The 23,849-nt window shown below is 50.7% G+C and overlaps 1 protein-coding gene across 7 annotated transcripts in view; it reads left to right on the top strand.

Moving 5' to 3' along the window:
* PCBP3 (poly(rC) binding protein 3) overlaps nt 1–23,849 on the top strand; it is a 63,144-nt gene that overhangs the window by 13,743 nt on the left and 25,552 nt on the right. For 3 of the 7 annotated variants that reach the window (XM_087731478.1, XM_087731473.1, XM_009461073.2), the window contains 7 exons: nt 17,750–17,821; nt 18,128–18,151; nt 19,148–19,180; nt 19,907–20,023; nt 20,430–20,561; nt 20,869–20,997; nt 23,765–23,839. In XM_087731478.1, the coding sequence (XP_087587604.1) occupies nt 17,750–17,821; nt 18,128–18,151; nt 19,148–19,180; nt 19,907–20,023; nt 20,430–20,561; nt 20,869–20,997; nt 23,765–23,839 (582 nt within the window). Of the gene's footprint in view, nt 1–3,815; nt 3,907–17,671; nt 17,822–18,127; nt 18,152–19,147; nt 19,181–19,906; nt 20,024–20,429; nt 20,562–20,868; nt 20,998–23,764; nt 23,840–23,849 lie in introns of all 7 variants that reach the window. The other 4 variants (XM_087731475.1, XM_087731474.1, XM_087731472.1 and 1 more) reach the window with 3 other exon arrangements.

The raw sequence follows: 23,849 nt of genomic DNA, 5'->3' as shown, positions 1-23,849 counted from the left end.
CAGCTTCTTACATACATGTCCATCTATAGAGGGGTTTTTGGGGGAGTGGAGGGCGGTTTTGGCTTTCCTGCTGGTAGCTTGGAGGCCACAAGCTGAATGAAGGGAGGGCTCTGCTTCTTCCTCGCTTGCTGGCATCCCTCTGAGCACAGCAGGTCTTGGGGAAGGGCTCCCCATAGCCAACTCCAGGAAAACCAGGGCATGGCCTTGCTGGGGGGACTGAGTGTCCAGCCTGGCACCAAGTCCCCAAACTGTCCTCCCACAAGTGCTCATAACCCCAGTCTGTCCAGCAAGTGCGTTTTATTCTCTGGCTTTAGTGAAGACACTTTTCTGCAATAAGTGGTTATTAAAGCATCATTTAGATGAACATCATGACATCCCACAGCTCGCACCTCCCTCCAGGAAGGTCTCTGACCTTATTTTTCTGCCTTCCTGTGCTCCCTGTCCAACGTCCCATCCCTTCACCCAGACCTGTGCCCTGGCCCCTCTCCCACATCCTCAGGCAGGAGAGGAGCCTGGTGCCCAGCTCTGTGCAAGCCAGCAGCTCAAAATGCAAAGGAAGGTTTGGTTTCCATTTTAAATGGTAAGCCCCTTTCAAGGCTGTGTCTTGGACCTCTTGCCCCATGGGATTTCATCCTTTGAACTCAGAGCTGATCCTGTGCATGTAGGACCATGACTATTTTATAGAAAAACTACAGGTGTGAAGGACACCTGGAAGAGGACTCTGTTTTTGGAGACCACTTGGCACTGGGAAACTGCTGCTGCTCCATCACACATCCAGGCAATGCAATGAGTGGTCACGGCTGATGCTGGGGGCTGGAGGTGCTGTGGGGCAAGCAAGGTGCTCGGGTGGGAACTGACCATGCTGGCAAGGGGAAAAGCTAGCCACAGTGCAACATGAGGCTGCTGGGTGGTGAGGGGGACGTGCCTGCGAGCAGCAAATGATTTCCCAGTTTGACCCTTCTGCTTAATCTGAACTTCAAGGTGAATGAGCAAAGCTAGCGGCATTGATCCGGGATGCGGCTGATGAGCGGCCGTGCCCTGCGGAGAGCTTGGCCCCCAATGCTGGGTCCCCTTTTCACCATTTCTTTCCTGCCTCCCCTTCACGCCTTTCCAAAGCCATCAGTCAGAGAGGGGCCTGGCACCGCACCCCGCACCACCGACCTTGCTAGGGGCCAGGGGGACGCCATATAGGCGCCTGCAGAGAGTGACCCCACTGTCTAATGGGCTTCTCCCTGGCACGGACACCTCCCCACCACCAGGAACCCTGTCATCTGCCTGCCATCAGCTCAGGGGTGCAGGGAGGCACATGCTAAAGGCAAAGGTGTTGGTGCCAATAAAACACATGCTCCGTGCCAGGAGGCACGTTTCTCATAGGTAATGAAGTTGTCTGCCGAGCCACATGCCGATTCTCCTGAGTCAAGGGGTCTGATGTCTTAACAAGCAGTGATGCGTTGATGGTGTTCAATTCAAACTTGGCTTGCAGAGCAAAATGTAACTTGAAGCATCTCTGCGGTGCTCTTACGTCTTTAGATAAAACTGGCAAATTGTATTTCTTTGACCCATTGGGAAGCAAAACCTGAGCGTAGGTTGGAAAACTAGAACTTGCCTTGGCTAATACGTACACAGCTCTTTTTGGGGAAAGAAAGATGATGTGCCTTCCCTCAACATCTTCTGTGCTTTAGCCACAGATTTTACGCAGCTGAAAATAACAAACCATTTTAATCTAAGTATTGCTTGTTCTGATCTTTTAATCCAGCTTGCTTTCTATCGACAGAGCAGCCTAAAATTATTTCTCCGCCTGCCTTTCTATTATGTAATTATTCAGAAGATTACTTGGGAGCCAGATTTAGCTGGGCATTGCTGGGGAAGGATGAGGGGGCTGTGAAGGTGGGGGGCATTTCTTCTCTCCCTTTGCATGTTGGCCATCACAAAATGTGAGAGGGGAAAGCAGTGAGCTAAGCTCTTTTTGCTGTGCCTGTAGTTTGTATTTGAGTATGGCAAGTTTCTCCCTCAGCTTGTATTTGTTGGAATAAAATGCCCGATCATCTGGCTGGTGGCTGGAGAAGTGTAACCCTCTGAGCCAGAGAGGATTTCAGGTGAAACCCTGCACTCCTCTACACCGTTGGGGCGTTTTATAGCTGTACTTCTGTCTTCGATAACAGCGTGGTGAGACAGTCCAGCCTCAGGAAGGACCTGGAAATAGGGACTGTGCTCCTGATGCCTCCCATCCCCGTGCAGAAGAGCTGTGATGGAGAACCAGCAGCCAGGCTGAGTACCAGGTCGGGACGTGGTGGTGATGCCAAGAAGGCATGGAGGTGGCCAGAGCTGTGCTTTCTCACCAAAGCCCAAGCTCAGCTGGTTCTTTGAGGAGCCTTAGGAGTTACCCTTAGATAAGAAGAACTCAAGCCCTTGGATGATAGGATGGCTGGGGACAGCTGCTCTGCAGAAGTAACATCACTGAAATTCAAGGGCAGATGCCAGAGGTAGATTTGCCTGGGGCTTTCCATTGGCAGGGGTGATGAACAGGCTGGACGAATGTCACTGGCACGACAAGATGGCACAGCTGAGGGATTTTCCAGGTGGAGACTCAGGTTGCCAGAAAAATGCAGCTTCTGACTGGTGCGACCTATGGGCTTGAGCTTTGACAGGAAAAACAAGAGGATGTCTTGGGCTACAAAAATTCCTTTTCCCTTCCCCAAACTGAGTGTTCTGACGCTGATGGGCTGGTACCTGCGGTTACCAAGGGGAGGCCAGGAGCTGCTTGGCCTGTGGACCATGGCTGTCTGGGATGTGGTGGCTCAGAGCTGCTGTCCCCTGGGAAATACAGAGCTGGGGCAAGGACAGACCCCCAGGCACTGGGAGCTGTGGCTTTTCTTGCCTTGCTCCATGGGGCCTCAGGGCCCCTTCTGGAGCAGAACGTCCCCAGAATTGTGCTGCATTTTAGGTTTGGTGAGTGTCTGCGGGGGACACTTTGAAATGCTCAAAGGGAGCCTGGCATGGCCATACCGCGGTGGGAGCAGGTGATGCCCACCCGGAGTGTGCCATGCTCCCTCCACTGCACTTGGTCCTTCTTCCAAGAAAGCTGTTTCAGCGGACCCTCTGCCTCCAAAGCAGGAGACTTGTCATCTCTTGCAGCAGGTGGTTGGTGCAACCACTGTGCATTAGCCGGGAGGGCAGCAGAGGATGGGATCAGCCTGCGGGGGCGTCAGGAGCAATCGCTTTTTTAGTGATGGAGCAGTTGTAACACATCCCCTTCCTCCAAGGCTCAGTGAGCCAGCCGAGTTCTGGGGTCTGCAGTCAGGGCTTCAGCCTGGTCCTTCCTTCTACTGCTGCCTGCCTCTGAGATGCATGGTTTAGCACAGCCCATCACCAGCAGCCAAATTGTTGCTGTGCATCCTCTCCCTCCCAGAGGCTCTGTCCCTGGAGCAGGTGGGCAGGCACTGCTCTGCCAGTACCCTGCTAAAGCATCTCCAAATTTCCCTGTGCACACGGGCAGCACCCCAGTGCTCGTCTCGTACCCGACCTCCTTTCTCCTTCATGTTGAAAGCGTTGGCTGGTTTGCCCTCATTGCCTTGAGGCAACCTGATTTGCTCAGTGGCCTTTAAAAAAATAAAAAAAAAAATCAAAGCCCACTGCAATGACAAGAACATCAGCGGTGGGTGCATCCCCCTTTCCAGCAAACCGAGGGATTTGGGAGAAAATGGGTCACGTGCTCTTCATCCCATGCCACGTGGTGGCTCTCCCAGGGCCAATGAGGTTTGGAGCCCTCTGCGCCGTACAGTGAAAAAATCACTGGGTTTTTTTTTCCCTCGTAGCATTTTTCATCCTTTCCAAACGTGAAAAGACGGGCCATCTGTCCGGACCCCCCTCACGCCAAATAGGCACTAAAGCGGCTCTTTGGGGAAGGTAAGAAGATTTAAAATGTTGTGTTGGTGGAAGACCACCTGCCGCGTGCAACTTTTCCTACCAATGATAATCAGGCAAGAATCATGAAATGAGTTGGGTCTGGGGCTCCAGTATGGGTTAAAAGAGCTTTGGACACTTAAGAGCCATCTTAAGTGAATCTCTTGTAGAGGAAATTTAGGTCTGTGTCAGAGGGAGGTGGGCTTATGGGAGAAATAGGTTCGTGAGCAAGGGGGTTAGCTTAAGTTAACGGCTGCTCCTCAATTCTGTCCTATAAAATATTTGCAAAAAAATTTTTGCAAAATTGTTTTGAAAAATATTTTTGCAAAATTGTTTTGCAAAATATTTTTGCAAAATTGTTGTTGTCTGTTATAGTGTGTGCTTTATTTTGATAACATTCAGTTTTACCTGTGCCTTGTGGCTAACGCCAAAGATCGTATCTCTGGGTAGGGAACCGTTCATCTCTGCGTTAACCAGAATATTCAGCCATTCCTAATTTGTGTGATTTACAGTGCAGGCTTTGGACAGTATTGTTTATGTATGCGCTCAGAGTGGGAATAGTACAAATCAAATAGCCTTAAAGAAATTGATACTGAAATAACATAGATGTTAATCACATCTTAGTCTGGCAACAATGATAAAACCCCCAACCCTATTTGATTTAATTTTTACCTTTTGGTTCTATTATTTCCATTAATTTTTTTCCTTGCGATGAGAAAATTTGATTTGGAGAGAGGAATACCTTTTATTATGAGGGTCGCTTTGTTTTCTTTTCAGTTTGCCTTCAGATAACCATTTTACTCAGGGTGGCTAAATTCTTTCTTATATTGTCGCATTTCTGTTGCATCTTCTTTGGTTACACCATTGCTTTATAAGTAGAAAAGTGAAATATTAGTTGCAAAGGTTATAGAGGACGTAAATGCTGTTGAAATCAATCCCAAACTATCATCTCTTTATTATAAAGGGAAAATGTTCTTGGACGTATTTTTCTTGTAATCTGAATTTTCCGGGATAATGTAATTTTAATGTGAACCATATTAGAAAATCTTATTTTATTAGTCAGAAGTCATGTCCAGCTTAAAAATAAACCAGAAACAGTGAATCAAGGGTGTTGTGTTTAAGTTTCCATAAAATGATTGACCTTTGTTTTGACAGATGCAAAGACAGATGCTAGCCTGCATTTTGATACAGAAACCAAACCCTGAAAAACAGCAGTTTTTCCTAATATCTGGGGTTTTGCTTTTAATACAGAATTTCAAAATAATTCAGTAATATTTCTGAAGATCTTAATCTCAGACTTTCCCCCTCTTTTATGGATTAATTTATATAAACATATTTAGTATTCTCAGATACAAAAGTAAATTTGAAATTCTTTCTTCCTGAGAAATAGCTGTAAAAAATGTTCTTTTAATCTTGCTGACTTAAGAGGACATTTCTTTCTGAAGAAAATCAATCATTTTGGGGTGAGGAAAAAAAGGCTACTGATCATGACCAAGGGAAAAATAACCTCTTTAAGTGGTTTCAAAATTATTTTAATGTTCATATTGCAATGGGTGCAAATTCTGCCTTCAGAATGCATTACAGAAGCTGTGGGATTTTAGTGCAAAGTATCAGAAAATACAAATGCTGTCAGAATGGGTGGCATGGGTTGTGCAGAGCAGACCTAGGAAACTGCCTCCGTGGTGTCCAGCACCGATTTGAGGTGGAAGCGGAGGGGTCCTGGATGCCTCCACGGGGAGATGCTCACCACCTTGTAGGATGCTCTTCTGGGTAACTACCAACGATGCTTTTACCCTCCATGGTTTGGTGGTCCCAGGACTGCTTTTCTCAGGCGGTGATTATTTTTTTTCCTCCAAGTTGCACACCCGCTTGGGAAATGGGCATTGTCTGTGCAGCAAGGGGAGTGGGCACCTTGCTGGCGGCACGGTGCTGGCCAGCGTGGCTCCCTGCAGCAGGGGGGCTCATGCTCAATCCCACTGGCAATGGAGCACTTGCAGCCTCAGCTCCTATCTGTAGCGAAGCAACGTATCTGCTTTTGGTGAAGCAGAGGATGCTTTTCTGGCCTTGGTAGCGTGCAGCGGGTGCCAGTACAGGGCACCCCACTGACACCAGACCTGCTCCACCCCATGGATGCATCATCCACTGGAGCTGCCAAGGTACCACCCACCCACGGCAGAGGCAGCTCAGGGTGTTGGTGGCGCATCCCACCCTGGATTTCAGCAGGGACCCGCAGCCCCACAGGGATGAGACCACTGCAGTGGCCATGCCCTCGCAGCCAGGGCCAGGTTTGGGGACAGGGGTGGTCATGGCCCTTCCCCAGCAGTTCTGATTTCCAGCCAAGCAAATTCACTGATTCCCTCGCTGGTGCATTTTTCTCAGTGTTTAGACCCGAGGTTACAGAGGACCTACCACGGGGAGAAGGAGAGAGAAGGCGGCGGTTCTCCTTGATTTTAATCAGGGTTGAGGTTTAGCTGAAGTGAAAACAGATCGGGAATGACAGTTTTGGAGCCTGCTGTCAGGGTCTGAGCGTGGCATGGCAGCGATCCACCCCTGGCTGCCGAGGGCCCCTTTCCTCCTCCTCACCAGCCGAATGCAGGGAAAGCCACCACCACCGAGTGTGGGACAGGGGCCGTGCATCTCGGCTCCACTGCTGGCACGGCCGCTGGCTGGCTTTGTCACACACCATCCCTGCATCTTCCTTCCTTGCGGTGCTTTTGGCTGGGAACAGTTTCAGGCAGGACATGGCCTTGTGGTGGCCACTGAGCGTGTATTCACCCCTGCCTTCTCCAGCCTTTAGCAAATGGATGCTTGAAAAAGGAAGGATGGGGTTACTGCTGCATCCTGACCGATCCACTCGGTCCTGATTGAGCGATTCCGAGTTGCTTCTCCAGGGCAGGGAGAGACCCCAAGGGTCTCCCTTCCCATGTCTCCCATCAGTCTCCCATTCCCATCTATGGCCAGGATTCAGGCTGATTAGGTTTTAGGTTTTGTTAAGTCACGGGTTTAGGCTTGTGGAGAAACGGCACAGGCAGAGCACTGGATCCAGCCCTATGCCCGGAGGAGCTGGGATTTATGGGACCAGGCTGGTCGTGGTTCCCCCATTGGTCTCGCTTGGTCGCCATGCATTTTCCTAAATGTGGAGGGGACCAGCAGAATGATGCTGTACCCAGTCTGTCCCTTATGTCCCCAGCCTGGGTGGGGAGGGAGGGGGGAATGAGAAGACCTGCCTGTTCCCCCATCCCTGGATCAGGAGGGGCTAGGACCTACCCCAGGTTCTTTGAGAAATTTGGTGGCATTCATGAGAGTAGTCCCAAACTCCTCATCTTTCATCCTGCTCAGCCTGACATTGGGCTGCCATCTACTTTTTTTTTTTTTTTTTTTTAAATAAATCATCAGCTAAATCATGTGGGTTTTGTAGAGACTGAGCATGGTCAAAATAACATGCTTCTTGTCTGTCTTGACCTGGCACCTCCTGTTTGCCCCCATGTGCTCTGGGTCAGTCAGTCTGTCTGTCCACTGGCACCTGGACAGACCCCTCCAGGGCAGCCCATGCACTGAGAGCCTCATCCCTGTTTCCAAGGATTAGAGAGAGAGAAATGGAGATAGGATGAGATGAGGCAGTAGATTGCTTCGCTCTCAGGATGAAGGGATTTGTGGACTGCCCCCAGATCAGTAGATTGAAACTGGAGGGAAATTGTTGGGATGATGCTGCCTGTGGGATTAAAGCCAGGGCAGCCAGCAGGCTCTGGAGGAGGGGAAAGAGGGGGGGTTGTGGATAGGGGGACTGCAGGATGCCTGCTGCTCTGAGCTGTGGGAGATGCTCCTGGTTGCATCCTCATCTGTTTTGGAGGATGCACTGGAAGTGGATACCCCCTGGCCCCAGCTCTCCAGGATGCCTGAAAGTGTCTGCAGGTGTTGCGGCCACACGTGCATCCATGCAGCAGTGGTGTAGAAACAGGATGGGCAAAAGTCTTGTGCTGGTTAAGTCCATTCAGCCCTTTTAGGTGAGGACTGACTTAACCTCCTCGAGGTTACGGTTAAGGTTGTACAGTCTCTGGCACAGCAGTGGGATAAACATGCCCGTTGCTTTCTGCTTTCCTGAGGCCCCGGAGGTGCTCTCCTCTCAGCTGCACCCTCAGTTAAAAGGATGCCAGGAGTGTGCCTGGAGCACTTTTTGCAGAGCTGTGCTCTGTCATTTCCAGGCTGCTGGAGGACAAGCCGCTTGTCCTCCAAGGTCCACACAGCTCTCCGTGGTCTCTCGTCCTTTACGAGCAGCTGACATGGACCTATGGGTATGAGCATCCTTTTTTGGGTGTCCTTTGGCCTTCCCCTGAAAAATGGCATGTAAAAACTGGCACATAGGGGACTGCTGTCTGATTGTCTCACCCCTCAATCTCCGGAGGGGTGTGTTTCCAATGCTGGCTGCACTGGCATCCTTTGGGGAAGATGTGGGTGCTTCAGAGCTGGTCCATGGCCCCAGCAGAGCATCCCTGGGGCATCTGTTGAGGCATCTCCCAGTGTGAGGTGGTGTCTCCTGGCTCCCGTACCTCAGCCTCTGGCTAGGGGGAAAAGGGCTAAATTAGGTGCATCCCTGAAGCATGACTGACCCTGGGCATAGCTCTGTCAAGGTTAGAAGTGCAGTTGTCCAACAGAGATGAGCTTTATTTGCAAATACGCTAATATTTTAAGATTTAAACAACAATGACTGGCAGAATGACATTGGCACCAACAGCACATGGCTGTGGGGAAGCTGTTTTCCAGTACCTGACCTGGATCTTCTTCACTGCAGTTTAAGCCTCTCACTCAAGATTGTTGCCCTGTCTCCCCCCACTCTCCTGTCCTGCAGAGTCTTGGTTCCTCTAGCTCTTTCCCGTGGGTGGGGCATGTTTGCTGGCCCCAGGGATCTGGAGTTGCTCTCTGCTGGCTGGATCTCCTGTGAAGACCCACCTTGTCATTCCTGGTTTCCTTCTGCAGATCCTGAGTTTGCAAGTTGAGTTGTTCTCCCATCCCTTTTCAGGTGGATGGGGAGCTCTTCCTCTGTTTCTGTGCACTTAATTGCACACAGCCAAGCTCAATGCTTTGCCTTGCTGAACTGTGTCTTATTTTCTCCCCTTTGCCAAGCTTCTTTTGGCTTCTTGCCCTGCTCTCCATTATATTGGCTTCCCCCACTTGGGCAGTCACCTGGCAGTTTAACAGGAGTGCCACTGATAAATGTTTTGGGGGGGTTTAGAGAATTTCCCAGCCATCTTCAAATGGTTCCATCTGCCCCGGGCTTCCCTGGCTCTTTCAGGACAATGCCACGTAGGACAGTATGAATAGCCTTGTTACTGCCACCCCTGTACTACCAGTTAGGGCATATCCCCCCTCTATGAAGACTCGTCTCAAGGGTTGTTTATTGCTGGTGCTTGCAGAAATGCTGGATGAGCTGCCCTGGCTCCCTTCACATCACATGGCTTTCTCCATTCTCCAGCAGCTTGGTCCAGCCACCCTCTGCAGCACTACTGCTAGTGGTGTTTCCGTGTGTCCCACCACACATTCAGGGGTGCAGATGTGGAGCGTGGCACTGAAGTAGTCATTTTCCCGGCCTCCACAGTGGAAGGCAGTGCCGTTTCAGCTAATTCAGGAAAGCTTTGGAATTTTTTTCTGTCTCTCAGTTGCTGCTGCAGAATTTACCCCACTCTGCAGTACTGAGCTGCACGGCAGGGTCCAGGCTGGAGTTGCAATGCAGTGCTGCTGGCTCTGCCTTCCTGAGACAACCAGGGCACCTACGCTGAGAGGAGACCAAGCCAACACTTGGTCCTTGCTGGTCCATCAGCAGCTCCTCTGGGGCCTTCACTCCCAGCCTCTCCAAAAATTTGGCTTGGGTATGGAGGAACAGCCAGTATTGCAGGAAAAACTGTAATGGATCATTTTAATCTGTTCTTTAATCTGCTGGCAGACCAAAAAGCTGTGATGGAGGAGACAGAGTGACCTTTCTTATCCCAGGAAATGTTATTTTCTCAGCGCACAGGGTCTTGAGTCCACCCAGCACTTGCTAAAGGCTCACAGACATCTGAGGATGCTCTTGGTCACTGAGTTGTAATGGAGCCAACTGAGTAGTGCCAAGAGCATTGCCTCTCATCACCTAATGGGTCAAAATCTCCAATCTACTTAAGCAGTTTGACATTCACTGAAAATACTATTTTTATTGGCAAATTGTTCCAAAAATAACTAACGGGGTGAATTGGAAGTGGCTGAATTAAAGTGCATTTTTCCCACCCACCCGCTCACCCCAGCCTTCCAAAAGAAGCTTTAATTCACTACAGAATTAAACAAATCCAATGAAGACCCATTATTATTCCAAGCAGGGTTGTCTCAGTCAAGACAGTGGTGTAACAGGTTCCAATCACTGATTTTGCTCAGGGTCCCACAATCAATGAGCCCTGAAACCAGCCCAGACAGGGTTTTCTAGGTTGCACAAGGGCATCTAATAGCCTGCTCCTGCTAAACTGAATTTCTCTCACTGTCGTGTGTCCAGCCTCTGCTTGCAACACAGCAGCAGCTCGTGTGAATGAATGGAAATTCTGCATCCTGTAGATCTCCGCAGATAATATCTCAGGTTCAGCTACCTAAATTTTCCCTAAACCTGGTAACTATCATAAGCCTCCAGGTTTTATGTCTTCTGCAGATGTGTCAGGGCAAGAGGTAGATGCTATCATTCTGCTGGCCTGTGGTGTGGGATGAAGTTATTGCATGCAAGACCTTCATCCTGGGGTGATTGGTAGGGAAAAGCTGCAGCTTCGTTTGCTAGCCTTCACACAAAAGATTGCGATGACAGCACTGCCATTGTGACAAAACCAGTCGTTCTCCTCAGACCAGGCTTGCTGTAGAGACAGTGGAGATTAACACCATCTGACATGCAGGGCCCGATTCTGATTTCACGCGTGATTGTGCATCCGTGCACCAGCCATGCCAGGGTTGCACTTCTGTGGGTGGCTGCTGCTTGTCTTGGTTAACTGTTGAGGTGCAGTAGGCTGTGATGAACTACACAGTGCTCAGTGGATGAGCAGGGACTCTTACTGGACATCCCTCCCTGGGTTTCCACTGTGCACAGGCTGAAGTCAGGGGTTTGTTCTGCTCGTCATTGTAGAGACTTGCCAGCTTTCCTCGCCCTCTGGGACAGGTCTGTGCTGGAGGAATGTGGTGCTGCATTGCTATTCCTCTTGCTTTATCCATCAGGTCAGAAATTGCTCTGAAATGCGTGAAACCCCTCTGAAAACCTACAAATGTAAGGTGGGTTCAGCAGAGGCAAATGAGGCTGGTACAGTCGACACCCAAAGCAGGATGCACAGCCTGATACCGGCTTGTGGGTGCAGCAGATGAAGTAGAAACCCAGGAAAGCAGCAGGGAATTTCCTGGAGGGGAGAGCAGGCTTAGCACAGCTTTGGGCTGGTCTGAGAGCAGAGCTGTGCATTTGGTTGGGATGTGGCTGAGCCTACCACGCTGTGACAGGGCTGGAGCTATGGGTCATCATACCAGTTGCTCCTGAACTCTAGCTAATACCAATATCTAGAGCCAATATCTCTCGCTGGAGGGCCACCCAGTGTAAAAAACCAACCCTGCTCTCTAGCAGGCAAAGGATCTAGGGAGAAAGCCATGCTGACATGAAGCGTGGTAGGAAATGATTGTTTAGAAATAGAGAAGAGCTTGCAAGAGTTGCAGCCAGCAAAGAGGTTGGTGGTAGAAGCAGGAGTTACAAGACCACCTGAAGCACGGAGGTACAAACAAGGCAGCAGGAGAGGTTGCTCTGATGGCCCTGGGACTGAATTTGTGGGCAGAGGAGCCAGCAGAAGAGAGAGGGGAATGGAGGGAGCAGAGGCTCCAGAGGAAGGTGCATTTGCATCCCCACAATAGTAATTGGGGTAATTGGTGTAGAGGTGAGTGAGACTGGAAGAGCCCTGTGGTGCACGTGAGCAAGGAGGGGAAGGCAGGTTATAATTGCTTGTCAGCAGCCAACGAGTGACATCCTGGGCCATGAGCAGAGACATCTCACCTAGAGGAGTGCAGGGAAATGGGAGCAGGTGACTGAGAATGAAGCCTCCAGAGATGCCTGCTGTGAGGACAAGAGCAGGGACATTTGTCTCCCATGATCCTTGAAAAGATCAAGGGCAGATGACAAGCAGCGATATACTGCTAGCTGATGTACCCAGGTATCATGGGGTGTCTTTTTTTTCTTTTTTGGTTAGGGATATCTAAAATATTTCCACTCAAGCTGAAGAGTAAGCAGAGGAAACATCAACCAAAATGACTACAGTCTGTGGAAAATGGCAGCAGCTGGAAATGCAGCTGTATTGCAAAATGGCATTTGGTGTCACTCATGTAGATGGTGCTACTGTCCTCTCACGGCTTCATCTTATGACAGCTGAAGCCTGCCGGTGGCGGATGCATTTCCATTTGGAGCCTGGGTTTAAGGGAATGCTTGACTTTGGTTTTCTGCTGTAACATTTTTTCTCCTTCCACCCCCATCCTGACCGGGACAGACTGCGTTGTCGTCATAATCCTGAGCTGGCTGCATTGCGGTGCTTCCCAGCCGCTAAAACTCAATGCTGAAAATCACCGGATTAGGTCTTAATGGCAGGATCAAGCTGCTGGGAGATGAGTGGGGAGAAAGCTCCTGCTTACGCAGGTGGACAGGCAGTGCTTCTTGGGAAAGCAAGCTAGAAAGCATAAAATGTCGGAAAAGCAGCTTCTTTCTTGGCTTCCCCTGCTTTTCTCTACATTTAGCACATCTTTCATTTTCCAAGGGTAAGAAAATACTGGCTTGAGTTTTGTGAAGGGGATATTGAGAGGTCAGAGGTGTTTAAACATTTCCTCCCTCGCAGTGGAAAATGTTGTCTTGAGTGATGGACTTTCTGGCCAAGATATTAATCCCCAACATGAAAGTCTGCCAACCACATTAGAAATCTGGGCCATGCCATCGCCTGTTGCGGTGGACACTGAAGGACATTGAAGCTTTGTGGTCCATCTTTAACACTTGGCTTTCTGTTGGTGGGGCTCCTGAAGCACCAAAGAGCCCGGGAAGCGTGTTGGATGCTTTTCAGGATAGCATTGCCATTGAGCAACTGTCCAGATGCTCCCGGTTAGGGTCTCAGGGGTGGTCCTCTGGGCAGGTGGCACAACATCCCTGACCAGACCGGTGCCCCACCCACCCTGCACTTTATCTGCATGGGCTGGCAAGGGCTCTTGGTCAACAGGGCTCCAAGGTGTTGGAGTTTATCAGCCTGCACTGACCAAACCTGTCAAGAATGTGTGATTTTCCGGAGGCCATGTGATGGGTGAGGGGGGTGATGGAGACTTTGTTCATTGAGTTTGCTTGGTAGTGCCTGTGAACTTTCCATCCAAACCTTTCAGGGAGGGGGTGGTTATGCCTGTGGGATGTTTTTGTACTGAGTTGTCCTCTCTATTTGTTTTCAGACAGCTTAAACAAAGAGTTGCTGTCTCCCAAAACAAATACCTAGATAAAGCAATGAAATTTGATCTCCGTAATGCTGATGAGAATATTCCATGACAAGATCTACCAAATAAACTCTACCTTGTGTGTCTGTCTTCTGGCAGGACCGTCCATCTCAGAGGCACCAGGGTGACTTTAGTGCAGATAAGAGAGACCCTCCCTTTGGAGTTGGGGTCTGCAATGCTAGTGCCAAGACAAGAACAGTTTTGTGATGGAGCCTGAACCACCTTCTCCAAAACGCAAGCTGCTGCTACTGCGCCCTGTGGTGGCAGGGGCTGTCTCGAGGGAGCTGCCCCCCAGTACTGGCAGCAGATGCCTTGGCTCTCTGCTGGGCATTTGCAGAGGAGGCATAGGCAGCGTTTGCTGGAGCTCCGCTTCAGGACTCACTCACGTGTGGCTAATGTGCCTGGGGAGCCCAGGAGGATGCATGGGAGAAGGAAGAGGAGGAGGAGGAGGGCTGGCATCAGCAAGCGTGGAGCCAGCAATGTCTCCCAGCCCCTGCAGGGACACCAGCTCTGCCAGAGCTCAACTGAGCCCCCTGCTATCGCCTGTCCAGAGGGGGCTGCGGGGATCCCAGCATCCGCTTTTCCAGCTCCTGTTTGGAAACCAGGCTGGAGAACAAAGTCCAGCCCAGAGCTTGGTCTCCCTCCCCCTATTCTGCTTCATGTGCTGTCTCCCATCTGGGAGACAATCACGGTATTAAATTAATTTACTACATGGTGTTGAGAATTCCCTTAATTAGAAGATTTTGCTCAAATTTTAGGAGAGTGTCAGTTTTTGTTGAGGTATCAGCAAGTATAAGGGCAAGAGCGCCAGCTTAGGCAGTTGCTCCAACTTTCAAAAAACTGGAAAGGAGGAAAATTGGAGTGTGTATGTTCGCGTGTGGGGAACAGGAGTCTTTCTGCTATTCTGGGTTTCCATGTTCTTTCCTCTTCTCCTTCTTCTCCATGGTCACTGGTGCCTGACCTGCTTTTTCAGACACGGGGAATTCCTGATAGATTAAGGAAATTTCCCAGAATTTAATATATTTAATCTCAAAACCAAGGGAGAGGGAAGAACTGAATTGCTCTGAGTAATGACGATGCCTCCTCCAAGCACTCTCCCAAAAGGCAGGTGCGTTTTAAAGATCTATGTACTCTGCAACGGAATCATCCTTTGGAAAGATGTTACTCAGCTGTTTTGGGACAGCTCAGCACCAGGCACCGTGCTCCCCACCCTGCAGAGCTCCCCTCACTGTGGTGCAAAGACGTTTGGCTGCTCCCCGCGATGGCCGCCTGTGGCAGGGTGCTGCTCCAGTCCTCCATCTGCGGTTGCCCAGGCATGATACTCGGCAGGGCCTTGCTTGGCTCACTGTGCAGCTTCCATTTCGGGGCCAAACTCAACACTTCTGTCTCCTAATGCTGCGTCTCTGACCTCTGCGGGGCTGCACCTGCTTTGCACTGGGCTGGAGTTGGGCTCTGGATCTACTCTGTCCATTGGACTGGATGTAATAGTGTCTTCAGGGCTTTCAAGTAGATGGACAAAGAAGCCATTTCAAAGCTGCTGTAAACTAGGCAGAATGAGACGGTAAAGAGGAAGGGTCCAAGATGGGTCTCTCTCTAGGCAGGGAGTGCTTGGAAATGCTCAAAATGGCGTTTGGGGGATAATTTTTCCCAGCCCTTTGTCCGTGAAGAATGAGAGCTGTGGAGGGAGGCACACGCCCAGGGTAAATGCCTCAGCTCTATTGTTCCCGTCATTTCCATTGAGTTTATGAACTCCCATATAAAAGACTTACCTTTCACTAGTATGATTAAGAAAAGGCCAATGTAGCTTTCCCGCTCACTGGAGCGTGAAGCGTGTTTAATTTAATAATGCTGATAAATCTTAAAGCCAGGAGCATTTGGCTAACACATGACCCACTTTTTCAATCAATTGGAAACATTTACATAATGGCCTGATGCAGGGTTCCTCCTGTGAGGGATGTGGAGCAGGGGATGGCAGACACCCCTGCACTAAGCACTGCCACTGTAGGACATTTGGTGAAAGCAAAACGGCGAATTTGGCCAGTCCTTAGTGGGCAAGTTGTGACCCACCTCACTGGGACTGCCAGCTCTCCCACTGCCACAAGGATGTGCCCAGGTTTAGAGCACCTCAGCTACCCAGCTGGGCTTTGGGGTCCATCGCCCCAGTGGCAAAGCCCAGACTGCTCCAGGGTCCCAACCTCACCTGCCAGCTCCCAGCCGTGGGGCTGGCACCTGGGCTGTAGCTGCCCACGGTTGGGCAGTTTACAAAAGAAAGCCCTCGGAGTGGTGTGCAGAGTGGGATGGCTTTGTGAGTACTGCCTCTGCAAGTCATGAAAGCCACTGCCTGAGCATATGCCTTGACCATCAGCTGTGAACAGCCTCTACCCTCCTCTAGCTCTGCTGTCAGAGGATGAGCAGCTGGGAAAGGGAGCTGCGCCTCTATATGGGCATGCACCAGCCTCATGGGTGGCTGCAGTGGTGTCATGGCTTTGTTTCTTTCCCTGTGGCAGGGCTAGATTGCTCCTGGGACAGGACATCCCTGGGGATGGCTGTGCCCCTGTGTGATGGGGCACCTCTTCCATGCAGGCACTTTATCTCCTGGCACACCAGAAGCACCAGCAACGCTGACCTCCACAAATCAGCACGTTCATCCTTTTCAGCATTGCTTCCCATGCACAGAAATCAGCACTGGGTTAACCAACACAACCAGTTATTTATTTTCCTTTATTGTTTGCCTGCAGTGGGCTCATTCTTGAAAGAGAAAGTTCCTGATCTCGCGTGTTGTGCTATTGTGTGTCAGGCCACTCCCATTGCTCTGGTCCCCAACATCATCACCTTCTTCCTCTGAAACATTCTCCTCCTCCCCACCCTTAACAGTGCCTTTTGGCTTGACATCTTCAACGCATTCCATTTCTTATCCTTCTTGGGAGGATTTTACTTTTTTTTCATTTGTAACATCCAGCAGCCTCAAGCTCAGCATTTGCAAGTAGGTTATAAGCAACCTCATTCCCAATGAGCCTGTCTCCTGTTAGCTCAGTGGGAACACCATCTCCCTGCTAACCACGTATGTTTTATCCATTTTGGGTTTCATAAGAACCTCTTGGAAGAGGAGGTTTTACATCAAACCTATCTCCCAGCCATGATTTGTACATTTCTGCCTGTTTATTCATCCCAACTGCCTCTTTGCGTTAAAATAATACTTAAAAACTGGTTTACCTCCCATTTTTTGGTCACATAAGTCCCCGTCTGAGCAAAGGAAAATGCCGGATGCTCGTGACCAGGATGAAGAATCTCCCATCCGATATATACTGAGGGATTAAATAACATGGGGGAGAATTGCTGCAAGTCTCTCCGCATTGCATGTAGAAGGATGCTGGCACCTCCCTCTGAGACAGGACTGGTCTCCCCATGCAGTAGGCTGCAGAGACATTTCACATGCCTGGTCCTCACGCAGACATGCTACTAAAGAGGTTTCAGGAAAGAATTTGTTGCCGTTCTGTGATTTTTCTCCCCCCGCCTTCAAAATATCAGTGGCATTCTTGCCTCTAGAGGGCGGAGGAGGAAAGAGAGAGAATAGGAAGGGAAAGGAACACAACAGCACCAGGAAAACTCGCAGAGGTTTCATTAGATACATGCAAAGCATGAATGGCTGGAAATGGCGTGGTCCTGAGACGCAGTGCCCAGCTAGGGTGTTCACAGGTCGAGATGAAAAACGCAGATGTTTAGCAGTCGGGACACCAGCTCCATTCTTCCTGCTCTGTGCTCCTGGGGTCAGATAGATACCCTAGTTACTGAAAAAATGGCTTTTGATTTTCTGAGTACCCATTCACACTTGAAATGGTGAATTTTGGTTTGCTAGATAGGTGCCCTGGGTCTTTTAAAGTCCCAGTTCAGCCATTGGTCTTTGGCCAGGCTGCTCTGCCAACTCCCTGCTCCCACATCCACACATTCAGCTGGGCATGGCTGCTTTTTGGCTCATGCAGGTGTGGGCTAGCCATCTAGCTGTGCCACCTTGGACAATTGAGTCTTTGATCCCATGATGGCTTTTGCATAAAGCTGGTGGCAAAGCCGTGGCAGAGCTTCGGGCTGTTCCCAGGCTCGCACCCAACATGGTCCCTGCAGCGCCATCTGCACCCATGAAGTGCTCAGCCCATGACATCTCCCCGCAGTTCCTCCAGCTGTGGCTTTCTCATGCCCTGGCTGCTCTGCAGGGTCCATCCCATGTTGAGGAACTTGCCTGTTTTGAGAGAAAACCTTTCCCCCTCTCTGTCCCCAGGTGATAAGGCCGTTGTGCTGTCTCCTTCTGCGTTGGGGCTGCCCTCCCAGCTAACACACGTCTCCCATCCCTCGGTAGGAAATGGAGTCAAAAGTCTCCGAAGGCGGCCTGAACGTCACCCTCACCATCCGGCTGCTGATGCATGGCAAGGTAAGGGGCTCCCTGCAAAGGGGATTCCTCACAGCTACTTCTCCCGCCTCCACTCTGGCTGTGCCCGAGTCCGGCCAGCCCCACACACTGCCTCCACAGCCCCGGGCTGCCGGAAGTAGGTGTCCTCTTGCTGATGGGGAGGGTGGCATGGTGGCACGGTGCTCGTGGCCCCTCTTATGCCCGCCCCCCGCCTTGCCCTTCTGCTGGAGGGAGTGTGCACCAGGTCTTTCCTTCATTATGGGGTTGGGCTAGATTGTCTTCATATTTTGTAATGTCAATTCCTTTGTGTTTGGCCTTTTTTTGTAGGAAGTTGGAAGCATCATTGGAAAGGTAAGGATGTCTTTTGAATGTGTATTTAATGCTATTGCCTGCACCATTTGCTGCCTATGGTGTGGTAGATGCCAGTCACCTCTTCCCTGTGATATCCTTAAATGTTTGGTGTGCATGAGCTTGTTGCTGCATTTGTGAGACAGAAATTATGAGAGACCCACAGAGGGATTAAAGACTATTCCCCTAAAAAAACCCCAACCACCAAACTTATCTAGTGCCATTTCCAGCTCCTTCACTGCGGTGATGAATAGGTGTTTATGATCATGTTGCCCTGACATTTTAATCAAATAGATTCACTAAGAGAGATTAAGAACTGTCATGCAGACCCATTTAAATTCTACAGCACTTGTCTCTGAGGCCACAGGATATCATTTAGCTTGTGCAGAAAAGCTTCATGAGGTGCTCTGCTCCTTGGCGCTTGCCGTGGTGGTTTGGAAATTCCTGGCTATACAGGATTGGGTTTTTGGTGTTTTTAAAAGGCAGGTTTGTGGCAGCAGAGATTTGTAGCATGAACACCTTCTCATATATGCTTGCATCTTATTTTTCCATCACCCTGTCCAGCCCTGGAAAGATTCACAGTTGTACCTGCTTTATATCTGAATATAAAGATATTAGATGTCTCTGTAGATACTAGGTAACTGCCCTTCGAAATCACTCTGAAGTGCCAGCTTTTCTCAACATCTGATCAGTTTCTGAGCTTTTTCCATGCAGTTTTCCTCCTAATGGAAAACATAGAAATGGAGGTGGAAGCTGCAGTTGTGTAGCTGGTTTGTCTGTCATGTCTTACAGACACGGAGAGCAGGGCTGCAATGGCTTACACCCTCAGCTCTTCAGCCTGCCCATCGTGTGAGGACGGAGGGCCAGGCATCACAGAGCTGCCCAAATGTTTGGCTACATGTTGCCACGTATTAGAGAGATGCATGTTCAGAAGGGTTGTTTTGAAGGTGAAAGTCTTGAGTTTTTAATAATAGCCTGTGTTTCTGCTTCCTTTTTCAGAAAGGAGAGACTGTGAAGAAGATGCGTGAGGAGGTGAGCAACCCTGCTCTGTAGAAGGATTTGTAGGAGGAGGGGAGAGGAGCGGGAAGGGCCGTCAGACTCTCCTGCCCAGCAGCAGCAGCCAGAGCTGCACATTGCCCTGTGCAGTATGTGCAGTAACCCCTAGGGTCAGGACACACAAGCTGGCCATGCCCAGAGCTCTTTGGCCCAGTTTTCTCACTCCACACTGAAACAAACTCCTATAACATTTAATGGGAATTTTCCAGAGCCAAGAATTTGCTCTTAATGAAACAGTGAAATGAAGTCACTCGTAAGATGCTTGAGTTTGCCCAAGGTCTTTGTGCCTGCAGCTACCAAGAAGTTACCAGCTCAGTAAGCAACACTTCTTTTTACAAGCAATGACCCTGTGAGCTGGTCTTGCCTTGATCGCATGGGTTTGCGCTGCAGTAAAAGACCCAAAGTGGTTGCTCGGAGACCCTTTCAGATGGTTGGGGTAAGACAGTGCTGGAAGCACCAAAGGGGGAAGGAGTGGGAGTTTTTAAGGTTAGATGGGATGTTGAGAGGCTGGCAGAGGTGATGACCAGGGACCACGTGAGTGATGTATTTGCTGGTCACCTGGGACTCTCTGAGCTTCTGCTGTTGGGTGCTGAACCTTCCCAGGCTGGGACAGGATCCAACCTGGAGGAAGGGCTGCACCTCTGGTGCATCCCCGCTGGTTGCTTGGCTGTCGTTATTCCAGGGCTGCCCTTCTCTTTCCAGAGCGGGGCAAGGATCAACATCTCAGAGGGGAACTGCCCTGAGCGAATTGTGACCATCACCGGCCCCACTGATGCCATCTTCAAGGCTTTCGCCATGATTGCCTACAAATTTGAGGAGGTAAGCAATGTAAGCCCTTTGCCCCAGGAGGGCAGAGTAAAATGGTCTGCATCCAGACCCTTGGGTGGCCAACCGGCCAAGCAGAGCTCCGGCATGCCCACTGCCAGGGCCAGCAGTGCAGATGGGCCTGGGTACCTCCAACCCTTGCATGTCTGGTTGGACTTGCCTAACTGGTACACAACCTCAGCACAAAACCTTCCAGACATCTCTAACTAGGCAACAACTGAGCTTCAGTGAAGTGTCCCAGAGGTCTTGCAGTTAATTAACTGCAGGGATGCAGCTGCAGACCAGCCAGGGTCTGGGGACATGACCCCTCTTCTCTGGCCCAGGGCATTTGGGTTGGCCTGGATGGCAGGCGTCTGGTTGGGTACCAAGGGCTGATGTGTTTGCATTCTTCCTTCCCAAGGACATAACCAATTCAATGAGCAACAGCACTGCTACCAGCAAACCTCCGGTGACGCTGAGACTGGTCGTGCCAGCTAGTCAGTGCGGCTCGCTGATCGGCAAAGGAGGCTCCAAGATCAAGGAAATCAGGGAGGTAAGGCAGACCTGGTTTTGTTATTGCATGTAATCTCACCTCCAACCAAGGAGGAGCGGGAGCTGCCTTGGAAAGGGGGATCCTTATGTTGCAAGCATCATGCATCACGTTGCTTCCCAGGATGGTCCTGCTGACAAGCAGCATCCCATGGGACCTTGCCAGCATGCTCCTGTGGACGCAGGCAGGTTGCCGCATCTGAGCTCGCACGGGGCAGTGCAGCTCTCGGGAAGCGTGTGGCGTCAGAGTTGGAGCTGGCTGCAAGGCATTCAGCTGTGGGATTTCTCCTCCTCTCTCTTTCTGTCTTCAGTCAACAGGTGCTCAGGTTCAAGTGGCGGGGGACATGCTCCCCAACTCCACGGAGCGGGCGGTGACAATCTCGGGGACACCCGACGCAATTATCCAGTGTGTCAAACAGATCTGTGTGGTGATGCTGGAGGTACAGTCTGTAACAAAGGGGGTAAAGTACATAGGAAAAAAAAAACAGCTGGCACCACAACAATGCTGGGAGCTGTGGAGCGTGTCGCTCATACCCTTCACCACATGTTGTTGGACCACTCATTTCCTGGTACCTCTGAAACCCACCCAGTGTGTTTTGCCCACCATCTTCGTACATTGTTTCTAGATTCCCACACTGGAAACCTGCCTGGTCAGGTGCCCCAAAGGAGATGGTTTGTATCGTAGCACAGGGTGGCTTCAGGAGAGAAGGGTGCCAGAGGAGGTCAGATGGGCTGGGACAGCCATAGCCTGGTGTCTCAGCAGTGCCAAGGGTGCCGTGGGAAGGGGATGGGGGCTGCAGCCACTTGACCAAGCACCTGGCCCCCTCTGCACGGGGCTTACAGTGCCCCATGAGGACCACGGATGGGAGGAGGACGCCGGTGCATCTGCTGTGCTGGGGGAGCCAGGGCTGGGAGTGCAAACCCAGGCTCCAGCGAGGCACAGCGGGAAAGGTAGTGAGGAAGGCTGGTGGAGAGCAGGCCCCATAGGGTGCATGGACATGTGTCCAGGGTGCTGTTTTCTGGGAGACATGCTAATGAGCAGAGCTTGAAGATCTCTGCTATAGAGAGATGCTGCTGTAACAATGGCTTATTGCCAGGGATGACCAGAGCCACATACCCCACATCCACACCTGCCATCTCAGATGGGAGAAGCTCCAGGAGGAAACCCCCTGGGACACAGTACGGTGACACCCTCCGCTTCTGGTGCCTCCCAGAGGTGGACCCGCACAGACCCACATCAGGCCTCTCTGCCTTGCTGCACAGCCCACCCACCACTGCTCTTTCATGGCAGGGAGGAGTGCGTTTGCCGCTGCAAGAGCTTCAGATGAGGATGCCAAGGCTTAGTGGAGGTGAAGCAAATCAAAATGTAAGCAACTTCAGTCTGGCAGCAGCATGGCTAAGGAGGAATTTCCATGAGCCACATTACCCGGTGCTGCTCATAGTGATGCTCAGGCAGGTACACTCTGCTGCCAGAGGAGAGCAATTTTAGCTGCATGGGGACTCCAGGTTATGCTCTGGACTGTGGCAGAGATGGGCCCCAGGTGATGCTTGCAGGTGTGTTATAAAGTCTTTGGTAGCTGCTGTTCTCATCGACCAAAGCAAGGGTTGCTGCTCCTCTGCACGACTCAGCAACGGGAAAGAGAAAACCCCATGAGTTTTCTTGCAGTCTGAAATTGGGAAGTCCCCTGACTTTGACAGTTCGCAGAGATGCTCCTTATAACCTTTCAGTCTTAAATTATCTTACTGCAGAAATCCTCACTCATCCCCTCCAAGATTTATAATGCAATAAAAGAAAAAGCAAGTTTGTGATTATAGAGGCTGTGCTTTGATCATACAGCTTTCCTGCAGACCTGTGCTTAGCAGGAAGATTTGGATGTGCCACTTGGCTACAAGCGGACATCTCAAAGAAAGTACAGAAAAAAATGAAGAATTTTCCATGAGATAGGGTAATTTATATTGCCTAACTTTACATAGCAGTAACTGGGTCATTTCACTTCGGGTAGAACCAGGAAGTTTTTATCTGATATCTCTCCTGATCTCTAGAAACCTCAAAAATCTCTTCTATGGCCTGTTAGTTATGTTCAAGAGAAAACCAATAGAGATAACTTGGGTAAGAAGATCCCATGCACCGCGCAGTGGGATGCATCACTACAGCTTGATGTGCATCACTACAGTTTGATGTGCATCACTACAGCTTCTGCTTGGCCCTACCCAGGTACCAGTCAGGCCACAGCAGGGAGGAGCAAGATGTCCTGGCCAGCTGGAGCAAGTCTGCCCCAGGTCACACTGCCACAGGAGGAGGACTGGGAGTGCATACGGGTCGGTGCCTCTGATGCTGGCGTCTGTCTGGCTGCTCACATGGACTGCTACCACGATGCAGCTATAGGATAAGATCTCTGGAAACGCTGGTGTTGCCATCTGAGAAGGGTTTCCAGCATCTGGCTCCTCCAGAGCTCAGCATGCTGGCCAAAGTGATCACTGCCACTTGTCCCACAAGGGCATGGGAGGTCTTGATCACATCCACCTCCCAGCTTGGATGGTGATAGACCAAACCAAGTCCTGTAGGTGACCTTGTTCTGGTGGTGAGGAAGATGAGAGTGGTCAAAGACCTTGAGCATCATGCCGGGTCGCTCAGATGGGCTGCTCACTCCTTCTGATGCCAGTGCTCACGATGCCATGCCACAGCTCCTTGTGCTCGGCAGGGCTGGTACAACTCCGGGGAGGGCTGTTGATGTGCAAGAGCTCTCAGGCTGCAAAGAAAGCCACACTGCACGAGGAGGCTCCTGGCAGCCAGGAATGAAAAGTCTGGTCCATGGGTGTACTTCCCCATCTTGCTGCACCTTGAGAGTCTCCTTGGGGTGTTTTGAGGAGGGCGCTGTGTTCCAGTGTCAGGCTCGAGTCTAGACCAGGTGATGCAGTTTGCAGAGAGCAGAGCAAAGGCAACGGAGGCAGCAGAGGTTCGAGAAGCGATTTAGGGTCGTGTGCTTTGGCAGGGGATCTCCTGTACCCCAGGTTGTCCTCGTTGTCCATTAAACACTGATTTCCCCTGTGTCCTCCTGTCCAGAAACACGGTTTGTCTGGTGCGGGTGTTGCTGGTGGCGGCCCCGGGGGCCGTGCTCCGTCGGGTGCTTTCTAACGCTCTTTTTGCCGCTGTTTCAGGAAAGCTGTTCTAATGTTCTCTCTCCCTCTCCTTGTCCCTTTTCCTAGTCCCCACCAAAAGGTGCCACCATTCCCTACCGCCCAAAGCCCGCCTCCACCCCTGTCATTTTTGCAGGTGGTCAGGTAAGAGCCG

Source organism: Nipponia nippon, unplaced genomic scaffold, assembly GCF_047370975.1.
Source record: "Nipponia nippon isolate SJK-2023a ecotype South Korea unplaced genomic scaffold, ASM4737097v1 scaffold_5, whole genome shotgun sequence".
NCBI classification, from domain to species: Eukaryota; Metazoa; Chordata; class Aves; order Pelecaniformes; family Threskiornithidae; genus Nipponia; species Nipponia nippon.
This window is presented reverse-complemented; position numbering and strand designations above follow the sequence as displayed.